The sequence below is a fragment of the Salmo salar genome, chromosome ssa06 (genome assembly GCF_905237065.1).
Source record: "Salmo salar chromosome ssa06, Ssal_v3.1, whole genome shotgun sequence".
NCBI classification, from domain to species: domain Eukaryota; kingdom Metazoa; phylum Chordata; class Actinopteri; order Salmoniformes; family Salmonidae; genus Salmo; species Salmo salar.
In genome coordinates, this window is record NC_059447.1 from 77,209,721 (window position 1) to 77,225,655 (window position 15,935).

Below are 15,935 nucleotides of genomic sequence, written 5' to 3' on the forward strand. Positions count from 1 at the left end.
GACCTTCTTCACATGTATGAGAGTCTGTATTAGTGATGCAGGGATTTGGCATTAATGTGGTCATATTCAAGTGGTGGTCGGTGCCATTTAATTGGATGACTGTCATTCATATTCCATTCACCCAGCTCAGTGTAACGTTGTTAAGTTTAGGCTACTATATGATACTAGAATGAATAAACCCCTGATCACATGCAAATACAGGTCACTTTCATAGTAGCCTTAAACAAACAGCATGATCACTTTGCTTGTTAATTCCTTCTCACATCTACACTCTCCTCCTCTCACCTTTTCCCTTTGTTTGTGTGATCCAGTGCAAAACACATCAGCTGTCTTTGACCAGGCGACAACCTTTCCAAGCCAAACCTTCATATCATAACTGCTAACTGCTACACATAGCCTACATTATTGTCACCATATTAGCTAAGGTCATGCAATATAGCTACTAGAACTAACACATTAATAAACCCTCTACAGTGGAGTGGAGTGTACAGTTAGCAAGCTGGCCCCGGAGGCAATACATTAATACAATCAAAAGCTGACCTTGACTTGGAAACGTTCCAGTGTTGGACAGCAATGGCCAGCTAGCTAACATAGCATCCCTCTCTGTTTGAGTCAGTTGTTTGAGTAGTGCTAAACTAGCCTACTCAAACATACAACTAAATATAGCTCTCTCTCTCTCTTGCTTCTCCTTCATTTTAAAGAAACGAATTTGTTCAAACTGTTCAACTATTGTTCTTCTCTCTTGAGTCCCCTACTCACCACATGTTAAACACTGCAGTGCTAGCTACTGTAGCTGTAGCTTATGCTTTCAGTACTAGATTCATTCTCTGATGCTTTTTCTTCTTCTTTCTATGCGTCCTACGAAACACGACCCTGCCAAGCCTCACTGCTTCTTAACAATGTTCACCAATGTGTCGGAGGAAACACTGTACACATGGCGACCGTGTCAGAGTGCATTGCACCCGGCTCGCCACAGGAGTCGCTAGAGTACAATGAGACAAGGACAACCCAGCAAACCAAACCCTCCCCTAACCCGGACGACGCTGGGCCAATTGTGCGCCGACTCATGGGTCTCTTGGTTGTAGCCGGCTGCGACACAGCCTGGTATCGAACCGGGATCTGTAGTGACACAGCTAGCACTTCGATGCAGTGTTTTAGGCCGCTGCGCAGCTCGGGAAGCACCCATTTTCTGATCTTTTGATTGGGTGGACAATTTGTCAGTTCATGCTGCATGAACTCTGATAGGTGGGCAGACATCTTCTGGAAGTTGTCATAGTTACTGTGGAAGGGGGTGAGTGCCATGAGCCTCCTGGGTTTTGTATTGAAGTCAATGTACCCAGAGGAGGGAGTAAACTATCTGTCCTCCAGCTACAGCATGGTGCTACCTACCCTATAGAGTGCTGTTGAGGCTACTGTAGACATTCATTACAAAACAACTGGTGACATGAACATTTTTAGTATAGTTGTATCTAAAAATTATTACTTTTTCAAATGAGTTTTATGAAATTCACTGAGGATGTGTAACGGCTGTCGTAGGAGAGAGAGGACCAAGGTGCGCAGCGGGTTGCGTGCTCATCATTATTATTTATTAAAATGTGAACACGGAAAACAATAAACAAAAACGACAGGAACAGTATTACAGGCTATAATAACAAGCAGTGCAAAATCAACTACTCACAAATCCCCAGGTGAAAACACGCAACTAATATATGACTCCAATCAGGAACAACGACGTACAGCTGTTCCTGATCGGGAGCCACACAGACCACACAGAAATAAACAAACTAGAAAACCAACCTAGAATACAAAACCCAGAACATACACCAAAACCCTGTAATACATAAATAAAACACCCCTCTACAATACTCATAACCCCCGAACCACATAAAACAAATACCCTCTGCCACGTCCTGACCAACCTACAAATACAAATAACCCCTATACTGGTCAGGACGTGACAGGATGGTCCTCCCCTTGCTCCTCTGAGGAGCCTCCACTGTCATATTCATTTGAATGGTTAATCAGACTTGGTATTTATCCACTCCTCTAATTCTGTGTGCATCCTAATTGTATCTAAATAGTTTACAGGACGGAGATGTGACATAGTGAACATGTCAACATGACATATCAGTGGAATCAAGTCTCTCGTCTCTCCAGGATTTGAAGTCATTCAGAGACGCTGCTGCCTCATCATTGGCACTTCCTACAACTCCCTCCCAAGGCCTTCAAAGTGTTCCTGCACAACCACCAGTCCTCTGAACAAGTTTCTAACCCTTAAACAGCAACAGTATGATCTGAGGAGTTCAATGTAACAAGCTGCACTACCAGACACCAAAGATCATTCACAAGAGATCTCAAACTATGCAGATGGTTTTCTCCACCACTAAAGACATTTAATATGACTATTTATTGATTTGGTGGTGTGTCTATTTGTTGTGTGACTTTTGATGACCCACTGTCCATATATTAAGGCAGAGTATACCTGTTTGTGTATGACATCACATTTTATGTATGTTTCTGCATATGTACCAATATGTTCTAAACCTGTCAAGAGCTGAAGTGGACATCCAATCACGTTCCTGTATTACCAGGGTTTATTCATCATACCAGCTTATAGAAGCAGCACATAACTGTGTTTGTAGTGAAAAAGTATAAAAAAGGACAGATGAGTGAATTTCTAATGATGGAGAGGAGAATGTAACTACAACCAATGATGTAGATATACACAGAAGAATGAATATTAATGTCTATGTCTGAAACTCTTCTTTCAGTGGTTCTTTCAGCTCAGACCACTTCTGTTTTTCTGAGACTGAGCAGAGAGAGAGAGAAATAAGTCATAGTGGTGGGTTGTCTTTTCATTTTACCACAGCATATTATCTCACCCTAAAATAACACAGCTGGTCATTTCACACCTTCAAAAGAAGAAGACAACAACACAAAGATACTGTGGGAACAGTGGCCTGTACTGTTTCTATGGGGATTAACATAGAGACCCGGTTTTGAGTTTTACTAGAGGGTATTACTAGATGGTATACAGCTGTTGATGGAAATTACTTTGTCACGGCTGTCGAACGGATCGGACCAAAATGCAGAGTGTTTGTAGTTCCACATCTTTATTTATTCGTGAAACGTAATCTAATACACTAAATACTTGAACTAACAAAACAACGAACCGTGACGCAGAGAGAAAACACACTACTCAAAATATAATCACCCACAAAAACAGGTTGGACAAACATCAACTTAAATATGATCTCCAATTAGAGACAACGACGACCAGCTGCTTCTAATTGGAGATCATAACAAACAAAACCAACATAGAAATACAAAACATAGACAAACACCCCCTGTCACGCCCTGACCTACTCTACCATAGAAAATACCCACTTACTATGGTCAGGACGTGACATACTTTTTCGTAGCAGGTTAGGAGAACTTATGTAGCATGTTAGGAGAATTATCATAAGGTTAGGAAAAGGGTTAGGGTTAGCTAAAATGATCTCCAAGCCTGCTAAGAACAGTCACTTCCATCAATTGCTCTACTCCTTCTAGTTACAACCTGTTTTTGGCTGTTGGGTTTGATGTATATGTAAATATTTCAATTGTTATAAACGTGAATGTAACTGCAGTTAATGATGTACATAAATAGAACAATAAGTATGTCTATGTCTGCAACTGGTCCTTCTTTCAGTGGTTGTTTCTGCTCAGACCACTTCTATTTTTCTGAGCCTGAGCAGAGAGAGAAATAGAAAATGAGAGAAGAGGAGAAGAGAGCAGGGCAGATGAGAGAGGAGAGCAGAGTAAAAGAGAGAGGAGAGTAGAACAGAGTAGAGGAGAGAAAAGGAGAGGAGAGTAGAGGAGAGTAGAGAGTATATGAGAGTAGGAGAGTAGAGGACAGGAGAAGAGAAAAGAAGATAAGAGAGGAGAGGAGGAGGAGAGAGGAGAGTAGAGCAGTGTAGAGGAGAGAGAAGAGAGGAGGGTAGAGGAGAGGACAGAGGAGAGTAGAGGACAGCAGAGGAGAGAGGAGAGAAGAGGAGAGAAGAGGAGGAGAGTAGAGGAGAGAGGAGAATAGAGGAGAGAGGAGAGTAGAGGAGAGGATAGTAGGGAGCAGAGTAGAGAGGAGAGTAGAGGAGAGAGGAGAGTAGAAAAGAGAGGAGAGGAGAGGGGAGAGGAGAGGAGAGGATAGTAGGGAGCAGAGTAGAGAGGAGAGTAGAGGTTAGTAGAGTGTAGAGGAGAGTGTAGAGAGTCGAGTAGTGGAGAGAGGAGAGTAGAGGAGAGAGTAGAGAGGAAAGCAGAGGAAAGAGGAGAGGAGAGGAGAGGAGGAGAGAGGAGAGGAGGAGAGAGGAGAGCAGAGGAGAGAGTAGAATAGAGGAGAGAGGAGAGTAGAGGAGAGTAGAATAGAGGAAAGAGGAGAGTAGAGGGGAGAGTAGAGGAGAGAGGAGAGTAGAATAGAGGAGAGTAGAGGAGAGAGAGTAGAGGAGAGAGAAGTAGAGAAGAGAGGAGAGTAGAGGAGAGAGGAAAGTAGAGAGGAGAGTAGAGGAGAGAGGAGAAAGGAGAGTAGATGAGAGAGGAGAGTAGAGTGGAGAGGAGAGAGTAGAGTAGAGGGTAGAGTAGAGTAGAGGGGAGATGAGTGTAGAGGAGAGAGGGGAGAGGAGAGTAGAGAGGAGAGTAGAGAGTAGAGTAGAGAGGAGAGATGTGATTAGAGAAGAGAGGAGAGTAGAATAGAGAGGAGAGATGAGAGTAGAGAGGAGAGGAGAGGAGAGGAGAGGAGTGGAGAGAGCAGAATAGAGGAGAGGAGAGGAGAGAGTAGAGGAGAAAAGAGAGAAGAGCAAAGTAGAGAAGAGGGGAGAGGAGAGGGCAGAGTAGAGGAGAAAGGAGAGGAGCAAAGTAGAGAAAGAGAGGAGAGTAGAGGAGTGTAAATGAGAGGAGAGAGGAGAGGATAAGAGAGTAGAATAGGTTGAGGTCGGGGGATTGTGGAGACCAGGTCATCTGATGCAGCACTCCATCACTCTCCTTCTTGGTCAAATAGCCCTTACACAGCCTGGAGGTGTGTTGGGTCATTGTCCTGTTGAAAAACAAATGATAGTCCCACTAAGCCCAAACCAGATGGGAGGGTGTATCGCTGCAGAATGCTGTGGTAGCCATGCTGGTTAAGTGTGCCTTGAATTCTAACTAATTCACAGACAGTGTCACCTGCAAAGCACCCCCAGACCATAACACCTCCTCCTCCATGCTTTACTGTGGGAAATACACATGTATAGATCATCTCTTCACCCACACCGCGTCTCACAAAGACACGGCGGTTGGAACCAAAAAACGGTCTAATGTCCATTGTTTATGTTTCTTGGCGCAAGCAAGTCTCTTCTTCTTATTGGTGTCCTTTAATAGTGGTTTCTTTGCAGCAATTGAAGGCCTGATTCACACAGTCTCCGCTGAACAGTTGATGTTGAGATGTGTTTGTTACTTGAACTCTGTGAAGCATTTATTTGGGCTGCAATTTCTGAGGCTGGTAATTCTAATGAACTTATCCTCTGCAGCAGAAGTAACTCTGGGTCTTCCTTTCCTGTGGCGATCCTCATTAGAGCCAGTTTCATCATAGCGCTTGATGGTTTTTGTGAGTGCACTTAAAGAAACTTCCAAAGTTATTGACATTTTCCAGATTGACTGACCTTCATGTCTTAAAGTAATTATTGACTGTAATTTCTCTTTGCTTATTTGAGCTGTTCTTGCCATCATATTGACTTGGTCTTTTACCAAAATGGGCTATTTCCTGTATATCCCCCCTACCTTGTCACCACACAACTGATTGGCTCAAATGCATTAAGGAAAAAAAATCCACAAATTCACTTTTAACAAGGCACACCTGTTAATTGAAATGCATTCCAGGTGTCTACCTCATGAAGCTGGTTGAGAGAATGCCGAGAGTGTGCAAAGCTGTCATCAAGGCAAATGGTGGCTATTTGAAGAATCTCAAATATAAAATATATTTGTTTAACAGTTTTTTGGTTACTACATGATTCCATGTGTTATTGCATAGTTTTTATGTCTTCATTATTATGCGACAATGTAAAAAAATTGTCAAATAAAGAAAAACCCTTGAATGAGTTGGTGTTCTTGTCACGGATCCCTCCGGAACTTTCATTACGCACACCTGTCCCCTATTCCCACTGATTAGTACTTGTATAAGTGTACCCTTTAGTTTCCTTTGGGCTGTCGATCATTGTTACAATGTCTGTTGGAGTGCTGTGCGCGCTTGGAGTGCTGTGCGCGCTTGGAGTGCTGTGCGCGCTTGGAGTGCTGTGCGCGCTTGGAGTGCTGTGCTGTGTGTTTTGGGCTTTCGTGCCCTTGTGGATTGTGCAGATGATTACGTGTCTCGTACCGTGTGTTAATCATTGTGCGCGTGTGTTATTTATTCGAGGTACTCCTCACTCTTTTGTTTTGAGTTTCTACCCTGTGTTTTGTTATGTGATTGTTTGGTCTTCGTTCCCGTGCCTTTACACGGCACGCCGTAATTTGGGCTTAATTTAAAAAACTATTATGCATTCCTGTGCCTGTCTCCCGACCCTTTATATCAACGTGACAGTTCTAAAACTTTTGACCGGTAATGTACATTTTACGTGAGTTGATGTAAAGGCATATTTCCGTCTCTGTATGGACAGCAGTTATATTCTACCCTACTCTGATAAAGATAATTATAGGTTCCGTCTTCTTGTCCCTCCAGCCCAGAGAGAAGTCCCATCTCCAGACCTTGGACAGCTGTACCATGCCCCCAATGGGTAGTACTAGTGATTTGGTGTTCCTATTTGTTTTGTTCCTATGTCTTTTGATGACCCACTGTCCATATATTAAGGCAGATTATACCTGTTTGTGTATGACATCACATTTTACGTATGTTTCTGCATATGTACCAATATGTTTTAAACCTGTCAAGGGCTGAAGTGGACATCCAATCACGTTCCGGCTTATAGAAGCAGCACATCACTGTGAATGTCGCTATAAGGTCTTAAATGATAGATTTGAGAATTGTTATGTGTTTACAAACTGAAGGTTCCATCTTATATCAAACCATTTCCTCTAAAGGCTGATATCCCACCTGGGTAATGGAGGGAATTTCATTTGTTAGAGAGGTGAATGTAACTACAACCAATGATGTAGCTTTATAAACAGAAGAATGAATATTAATGTCTATGTCTGAAACGCTTCTTTCAGTGGTTATTTCAGCTCAGACCACTTCTGTTTTTCTGAGACTGAGCAGAGAAAGAGAAAAAGAGGTCCTCACACCTCGTTCTTAAAAATAACATAGCTAGTAATTTCATGCTTCAAAATAATACAAATAAATATTGAGATGCATTTGCATTTTGCAACTCAGTATATCATGTATTTGTAAGATTAAAACTGAAATATATTCTTGTCTTTCAGTCTCCCTGTCCACAACAGTGACAGTAAGGTGCTCTCTACTCACTTTTGATGGAAAGTGTAACTCACACATCATTAGTGGTGTTACACTGAGCTGGTGGATGAGACAAGTACTGATCTGCAGGGAGACTCCAGATACCAGGTCACACAACATTCTCCCTGTGACTTCACTCTGTGAACATCCAGAGGGAGGACAACAACAGGAAGTGGACATGTCAGCTGACTCAAGGTGGAAATTTGACCTTCATTGACTTTGTTCTCAGGAAGGTATGTATTCTTGTTATAATCCTGTGTTATAATTTATAAATAAAGTTAACAAGATCTGTAATGACATTAAAGTGAATATCAAACCTGATCCTTTCTCCTGATATCAGTGATGAGTGAACAAACATACTGTATGTGTCTGATGAGTAATTTAAAATGAACTTACAGAATATTATTCTCCTAGTATCAGTCTACTCTTAGTATATGGCTACATTTCATTCACATCGTTTTCTTCCTTTCCTTCTTCCCTTATTCACTCCCCTTCATAGATCTCAGACGGGTGGTTTTAAGCAGTTGTTCCACGTAGTTTTCAGCCATATTTCACATATCCATTCTGACCAGAGTTAAAGAGGGCAAAAGGGAGGGAACATTCACATCTATCAGGAATGAAACACAGCCTTTACCTTTGTTGGAATCAGCAGTTAACTGGTTATTTTATCATGGGTGATTGAGGAGTAAAACTGTACTTCATTTCTACCATAACCCCTGACTTCTGACCCCTGGGTTAACCCGACAGTACCCCATGCCAGAGAGCAGGAGCCACAACTACATGTATCAGCTCTGCAAGTCTCTGGACCACATACACAGGTAATCACAGATGAGCATTAGGAGAGCGGACTCCCTTCTCATACTTGTGTGTGTCAAGGTCAAGGGTCATTTCAGTTGATTTTTCTGACATGTAACTTCTCCCCACAGTCATGGGCTCTTCCACCAGGCTGTAAAACCAGAGAACATTCTGATTAAGGTGAGACAGATTCCCATAGACAGAGATGTATTGAGTTTGGAGGAGAACTCTACTGAACCTACCATGGTGCCACTAAGAATGCCATGACAAACACTCACAGTTACATTGTTACTATAATTTGTATTCAGTCACTGTTTTATGAAAATGGATGTTCAGTAAAATGTTTCTTATCATTTGAAAGCCACACATTCCAGCCTTCATCAGCAAGCTTCATACAGTACTTGGTGGTAGGACAGTATAACACACACAGTAGTAGTATCCTGTGTCTTCTCCCCTAAACAGAAGGACACTCTGAAGCTGGGGGACTTTGGCTCGTGTTAGAGTGTTTACTCCCGCCCTACACAGAGTACATCTCTACACGTTGGTACAGAACCCCAGAGTGCCTCATAACTGACGGACACAGCTCTCACAAGATGGACGTCTGGAGCGTGTCTTCTACAAGATCATCAGGTAATGATTCATTATGTATTAATGGGGTAGTAGTATCTCTTCCACTGTAGTACAGGTGTGTCTTTGAGAGTTGTATCCTCCAGTGTTGTGTCTTCAAGATCATAAGGAACCAAACCAATCACATTATACTCTGACAGACGTACCAGTGAGTTTCACCACTAGGTGGTGCCATGTAACTAGTTAAAGGGAAGTGGGATCCTCTTCTTGTCCCAAACCTAGTCACTACTTGTTTACTGTAATTTGTGTGCGTCCCAATAATATCTCCTTTCTCCTGAAGAGTGCACTCGTTACTCACTACTTCCCACAAATCTAAATTCATTGAATTGGTGGAGGCATGGACTTGTGGGAGTTTCCACCACCATATTTTTTTCAAATCAGAGAAGGGAAGTGAACTAGTGCACTTCGGGAGAAAGGAGAGAACATTGGGACATCGCTTGTGTAAAGAGAGGGTGTCGAAGGGGAAGTATTATGGATGTCAGTGTACAGTAGGCTACGTGTACCACAGTTCTAGATTAGCATCTATAAGTGCCACACATGGGTTTACGTGTGTCTGAGGGGTCACCAGTCGTCTGCCATGCCTAGGGTGGTCCCCAGCACCCCCTCTCTCCAGGATCCTGCGGGCTCTGTCTGGCAGCCTGCCATGGCACAACACACACACACACTGTACATGAGTCACCACATCACACTGCATTAATACGTCCCCAAGTTCAACTGTGGGCCTAGTAACATGAATAGCTTTGCTTTTCAATAGACTAGCCATGTCCCACAGTTGTTCTCTGATGACGGGGTGTTGAAGGGCGGCTCTGGAACTGACGAGATCATCAGGGTCATACTCCAGCATGAGGTTCAGCAGAGACAGAGTGCTCTCAGAGCACTGGGTTCAGCAGAGACAGAGTGCTCTCAGAACACTGGGTTCAGCTGGGACAGAGTGCTCTCAGAGCACTGGGTTCAGCTGGGACAGAGTGCTCTCAGAGCACTGGGTTCAGCTGGGACAGAGTGCTCTCGGAACACTGGGTTCAGCAGAGACAAAATGCTCTCAGAACACTGGGTTCAGCAGAGACAGAGTGCTCTCAGAGCACTGGGTTCAGCAGAGACAGAGTGCTCTCAGAACACTGGGTTCAGCAGAGACAGAGTGCTCTCAGAGCACTGGGTTCAGTAGAGACAGAGTGCTCTCAGAGCACTGGGTTCAGCAGAGACAGAGTGCTCTCAGAACACTGGGTTCAGCTGGGACAGAGTGCTCTCAGAACACTGGGTTCAGCTGGGACACACCACTACCTTTCCTCCGCTGGAAGTTGAAGGGCATCGTATGAGACCTGGCTGAAGGAGAAATATACCCTTTTTCTGAAACTGACAAAATATCACTGCTGTTGACAGTTATGTCAAAGTTAGAAGTCACTGCCTGTGCATAGCCTATCAATAACAAAGTAGCAGTAGTTATGTTAGCTAAATCATTTAGCGTCATGACAAGAGGTCTCTGCTCACGGCTTGAATTTGCAGAGGACAGCTACTTTGGGCGTTCCAGGGGCATCGTGGATCTTTGAGCCCTGGTCCAGCTCGTTTGACCCAGGAGAGAGAGGCCAGAGGCTGCAAGAGACAGGAAGAGGTGAGGGGTTTTGCATAATCAAACTGAGAGGGTGGAGGCGGGGTTACACGTATAAACCTTGCTGTCTGTCTCTCCAACATTTGCAACATTGTTTCAATATTCAAATTGGATCTCCAGCTGCCCCATAGTAATGAACGTGTCGGGAGGAGACAGACAGGCAGGCAGCGTTTCTCAGCCAGTCGAAATCATGAATCAGCTGGCATCATTTTTACTGATATATACAAATAAATGTCAATTGAAAAAAGGTACAATGAAACGAAGTGCAGTTAGTTTGCAGTCTTTCCTGCTTCAGTTTGAAATGATTGTGTTAGCTGTGTTGTTAGCTAGGTCCTCTGAACAAGTGTCCTGACGAGAGAGCACATTTCTAAGCCAGGTGAAATCGCACCTCATTAGCTCATTGTTATGGATGTATCCAAATAAATTTCACTAGAAAACAGCTTAAACAAATGTGGCTACTGTTGTTATTCTGGCTGCACTGTTTGACGTGACTGTAAGTTAGCCTTGTTGGCTAGCATTAAGCAAGGGGTAAGAAGTTACCAGCCAGTTGGGCAATGGAACATTTAGAACGAACGACTGGGTCGCGTCCATAGAAACAGAACAAAAATACTTAATGACTGGGTCACGTCTCTGGCAACCGAACCGATAGAATGAACGGCCAGCCGGCTTCAGTAGCAACCTTAGATTTGTGTCAGGACTATATCTTGTGAAAGGATGAAATAGTATGAATACATTTATCAAAATAACATTTAATGAAAATATGTCAATCCTTATTTGAATATGTTCGTAATCTATTGTATAAAAGTGGTTTGCCCCAACACCTGTGCCAATACATCCTCCAAATACCAGCTTCTCTGGCATTATCACTTAAATATTGTACTTGTTAGTTGATTTCACAGGCATATTTCCATCTCTGGTTGGACAAAAGTTATATTCTATCCTATTCTGATAAAGATGATGTCTTGTCCCTCCAGCCCAGAGGGGAGTCCCATCGCCAGGCCATCGACAGCTGTACCATCCCCCCCATAGGACCAGTGGAGGGGGACACAGAGACCCAAAACAGACTGCTCACTACTCCCAGGCCCATAATGCTGGTGGTGTGGGAGGTGAAGACACAATGTGGTTTAATACAGGTTCCAATAAACGCTCAGTTCAGCTCTTTTAGAGCCACAGCTAAACTACTAAACAGTTGGTCCAACAGACTTGTGTTCAGCCTCAAGACTGATTTCATTTGAATTAACTACTAGGTCTCATGTGCCCATACAATACTACTAAAACAAATGGTACTGAAGCTAAACTCATGAGAAACATTTAGAGGAAAGTCCTCTGGTGACTGACTGTCCATTCAGCCCACTAGTAAAAGACTGGAGGTCAGAGACAAGGTCTGTCAAAGCTGTTTAATAGGAGTCACACTGTGAAAAAAAAAAAACACTCCCACTGTTAGACCTTGGAGAATCCTTCCACTGCCTACCTGGGTGCATCACACCCTCCCTCTTCAGGGAGGTGAAACGTTCAGGGGAGAATTTCCCAAAAGCTTCGTAGCGCTAAGATCATGCTTATAGATGTCCATTGTCAGCAATGGTTTGAAGATGACCTTAGAGCTACAAAGCTTTAAGAAATGTAATGAATAGACAATTAGATTCCCTATTCTACATGAGAGATATTCCCATATCTTTTTCAGGCAATACATTTCGATGTGAACGTGTAACTCCCCTGAGCTAGCCCCAGCACTCATACCACCATCAAGTATTGATGTTCATGAAGTGTCAGTTGTCTGGTTCACACATTTATCATCAGTCCTGTCGTCATAACTCCTGTACCGCCATAGTCCACACAACCATAACACCAGTTCAGTCATATTTGTTATATACTAGGTAGGTAAGTGAATTCACACGTTTAGAGTACTGGTGCCTATTAATGGGTGAGAGACCTGTCAGCAGTAGTCTTCCATGTTTTACCTGAGCTCTGAGTGATGGCTGAATTAGACAGCTCCTATCTTAGCCTATGGCCCGGTCCTAAATCAACCTCTAGAACCTGTGCCCTTGTGCAAATCTGAGAGGATTGGATAGGTATATAAGCAATATAGTGAACATTTAATCAAGTGTTTCAGGGAAATGGGGTGCTATATCTACCTACATAATCCAGGTCTCTGCAAGGGCATAGGGTGTAGGGGTGGTTTTGGGAGTGGACATACCTGTCTACATAGTGGTCTGCAGCGACAGGCTAGCTTTCAGCACTACCTATTAGATAAAGAGGTTTCCATGGAGACAAACATATCATTAAGAAAAATACACCTGAATTCTCTTTATGTACAACAGAAAAGCAAAAACAACCTGCATATTCAAGATTAATTTTTAATATTATATATTTTTCTGCATTAGAAATCACTATTTTCTGAAATGAAGAACTTCCAACTGGTGTAATAATGATAATTTCACCCATAATTCATCAAAGTACAATATTTACATATAATACAGAGGCCATTTTCAAATCTGAAATAATATTAAAATAAATGTTCAATAGATATAAAAAGGTTCATTCTATTTATATTTTTAACAACCTTGTCAGGGGAGTCCTTGCACACTCCAAAATTGTAAAGCCATTCTCTAACTATTAAGTGCAAACAATTCTCATTTTCTTCCTTCTTTAAAACCCTATGATTGCAGCATCCAGACAGAGATACCTCGCATCAACCCAAGTGCATCCAAAGGCTGTCTTCAAATATCTTGTTTTTGTCCCATTATAATTATGAATTAAAAATGAACACAGAACAGTAAGAAAAAAAATTATCAGTGCAAAATACTCAAGCTGTGATGTTCTGATTGAAATTAAAAACGCTTTCTTTTCTTCTTGTAGTTAAAGGAAGCGAACTCCTCCGGTCTCCCTTTGCTGTGAACATGAGATCAAACTGCACCAGGGTTAGTCAGGGATGAGGGACTAGTGAGAAGAGATAGCACCTGTCCCTAAACAGCCCCTAACCCCTAGGCACTGAGGTAGATCTGAGGACTGGATATGGGAAGAAATGTGGCTACTACCATATTGATTAAACCTATCCAAGTCTTTCAGATCTACACAAAATGTCAGAGGTAGTAGTGGCTAGGGGTTTGTTTCTGGACCGGGCTAAGCTATTAGAGTCTGAAAACAAGCCGGAGCTCTTCCAGGGTTTGTTTCTGGACCAGGCTAGAAAAGGTTGAGGGGGAACAGAGGTGGAAACAAATAAAATGCAGCCCTGCCAGCCTCCTGTCCCTGAACAACCGTTTCAATGCTCATGGACCATTTCAAGCTTTCTGCATGATCCTTTAAACCCCATTCAGACTGTGGGCCTCTCTACCTACCCTCACTGGCCCACGTAAGCTATCTATCCTTCTATCTAAAGATGAACAGAATGAAAAGAGACCTTCAGTGGTGGTGAAGGTGTGAGAGTGAGAGTGAAGAACAGCGCTACTGGGCTATGGCGAGGTGTGGCCAGGACATCCTGTCCCGTCTGTCTGTGGTCTGGTGGAGCTTGGTTTAGTTTAGCAGCACTAGCACCAGGGCTATACTACAGTCCCACTAGGAGAGTTGGTCGGGTTCTGAGATGGCAGTAAGCCCTGCAGAGGAGGAGAGGGGAATGGGTTAGAGGAGGAGAGACTTTTTGGACCCTCAGAAAGGAAAAACAATGTTAATTTAAACTTCTCATCAATGTGAAACAGTAGGTTACATCATCATCATAAATGTTTTTAGCGCCAAAACAAATCCATAACATTTCTAAATGGCCAATTAAGATCCTGGATTGATAACCATCACAGTGGGCAAAAGAGGATGCTGCATCAAACCTAAACTGCCAATCAATAGTCAATCAACATTTTCAGAGATCTATGAGAAGTGTCTAGTCTAGGTGACAGATGTCAAACTATAGTGTCTAGAGGAAGATCTCAATTGCATACTCCTTGCGTCCTCATCTCCTTCTCAAACCCCATTGGAGGAGAAGGTCAGAGGGGCGGGACCTCTGGCTTTCTCATCCAATAGGTTTCGAGAAGGAGGCGAGGAGGATGCAATTGAGTTCTTCCCTAGGGGTTGGAAGTGTCTAGGGGTCTAGACTCACCATTTTCCCAGGCCTGGCATAGTGTTGAAAGGGGTAGGGGCTAGGGGTCTAGACTCACCATTTTCCCAGGCCTGGCATAGTGTTGAAAGGGGTAGGGGCTAGGGGTCTAGACTCACCATTTTCCCAGGCCTGGCATAGTGTTGAAAGGGGTAGGGGCTAGGGGTCTAGACTCACCATTTTCCCAGGCCTGGCATAGTGTTGAAAGGGGTAGGGGCTAGGGGTCTAGACTCACCACTTTCCCGGGCCTGGCATAGTGTTGAAAGGGGTAGGGGCTAGGGGTCTAGACTCACCACTTTCCCGGGCCTGGCCCATGTGCAAATGAAGCCCTCCTGGCAGGCTGTGACCAGACAGTCCTCCAGGAAGATTAACACAGTGAGTCTCTCATGAGCAATCTTCTTACACACCAGTGGCTCCAGCAGAGGAACCTCCTCCATGCGCGGGCACAGCAGCGTGCCCAGAGTCTTAGCAGCGTCCGCCTTGGCCGTCCGCGCCGCAGAGCTCAGTTGATTGAGCTTGTCACTGCTCTTGCTGCTGATGTGGCCCATGCTGTGGTTGCGTTTGTGGTCCTTCTCGTGGCGCTCCTTGCGTGTGTCGTGCAGCGACAGCGTGGCAAACTTGCTGACCCCGGTGGCGATGAAGGCGCTGTCGATGATGCTGCTTCCTTTGCTGCTCATGTGGCTGTTAGGCGTGGTGCTGCCCCCTGCGGGGCCAGTGGAGTGCGGCAGGCTGTTGGAGCGCGGCAGGGGGGCAGGGATTGAGTTAGAGAGGGCGCCACTGTTACCACTGCTACTGCTCACGGTGTTGTTGCCATTGGTGCCAGGTGGGTTAGTAGGGTTAGTAGTAGTAGCAGCAGTAGTAGTAGTAGCAGCAGTAGAGGCCGACCCAGTAGCCGGGGGGCTGGTGGCACTCATAACGTTTGTGTGAGTTCTGGTACGTGACAGGGGCAGGTGGGGGAACAAGATGTCCTCAGTCAGGTCCCACAGACACAGCTGGGTGTCCTGTCCCACCGAGCCGAAGCGATAGGTCACGCTGACCGGCCTGCCGTCTGTAGAGTTCCTCTTGGAGAGATGCGATTGGGAGCTGTTGGCCCGGTCTCGCCCACCTGCAAAATGGATCTGCTCGTGGAACTCCTCGTCGCTCCCGCTGAACTCTGCGGGCGGGTCGCTGTCCTCCACGCTGGTCGTACAGTGGTCGAACGCCACTACGCTCACCCACGACTTGTGGCCGTGGCCCCTGGCAATCACCCTACAGTCTGAGAAGGACCAGACTGTCACCAGGTCATCCTCCCCCCCAGCCACTATGTAGCGTCCGTCCGGACTCCAGCACACACACAGCAGTCCACCGAAGTAGCTCTTCATGGTGCCGTGCAGCTCGGC

General features: G+C 44.4%; 1 protein-coding gene and 2 long non-coding RNA genes across 4 annotated transcripts in view; 2 read left to right on the top strand and 1 right to left on the bottom strand.

The window, feature by feature from the left end:
* Window positions 1-3,088, top strand: part of LOC123743493 (uncharacterized) — a 30,393-nt gene extending 27,305 nt beyond the window's left edge. Inside the window, exon 3 of the long non-coding RNA XR_006770325.1 lies at window positions 2,082-3,088. This is a non-coding gene — a long non-coding RNA (uncharacterized lncRNA). The remainder of the gene's footprint in view (window positions 1-2,081) is intronic.
* Window positions 3,089-8,195: 5,107 nt separating this feature from the next.
* On the top strand, window positions 8,196-11,661 carry LOC106608139 (uncharacterized). Its single transcript, XR_001329394.2, has 4 exons — window positions 8,196-8,268; window positions 8,377-8,425; window positions 8,708-8,875; window positions 11,450-11,661. It is a non-coding gene; the product is annotated as an uncharacterized lncRNA (long non-coding RNA).
* Window positions 11,662-11,858: 197 nt separating this feature from the next.
* The window catches only part of LOC106608138 (WD repeat-containing protein 20), a 12,147-nt gene continuing 8,070 nt past the window's right edge, over window positions 11,859-15,935 (bottom strand). The window contains exons 3-4 of one of the 2 annotated variants that reach the window (XM_045721019.1): window positions 14,964-15,935; window positions 11,859-14,065 (exon numbers count right to left, since the gene is read on the bottom strand). The exon at window positions 14,964-15,935 is cut by the window's right edge and continues 321 nt beyond it. In XM_045721019.1, coding sequence (XP_045576975.1) covers window positions 14,012-14,065; window positions 14,964-15,935 — 1,026 coding nt within the window. In that variant the 3' untranslated portion in view covers window positions 11,859-14,011. Of the gene's footprint in view, window positions 14,066-14,849 lie in introns of both variants that reach the window. The other variant, XM_014205882.2, reaches the window with a different exon arrangement.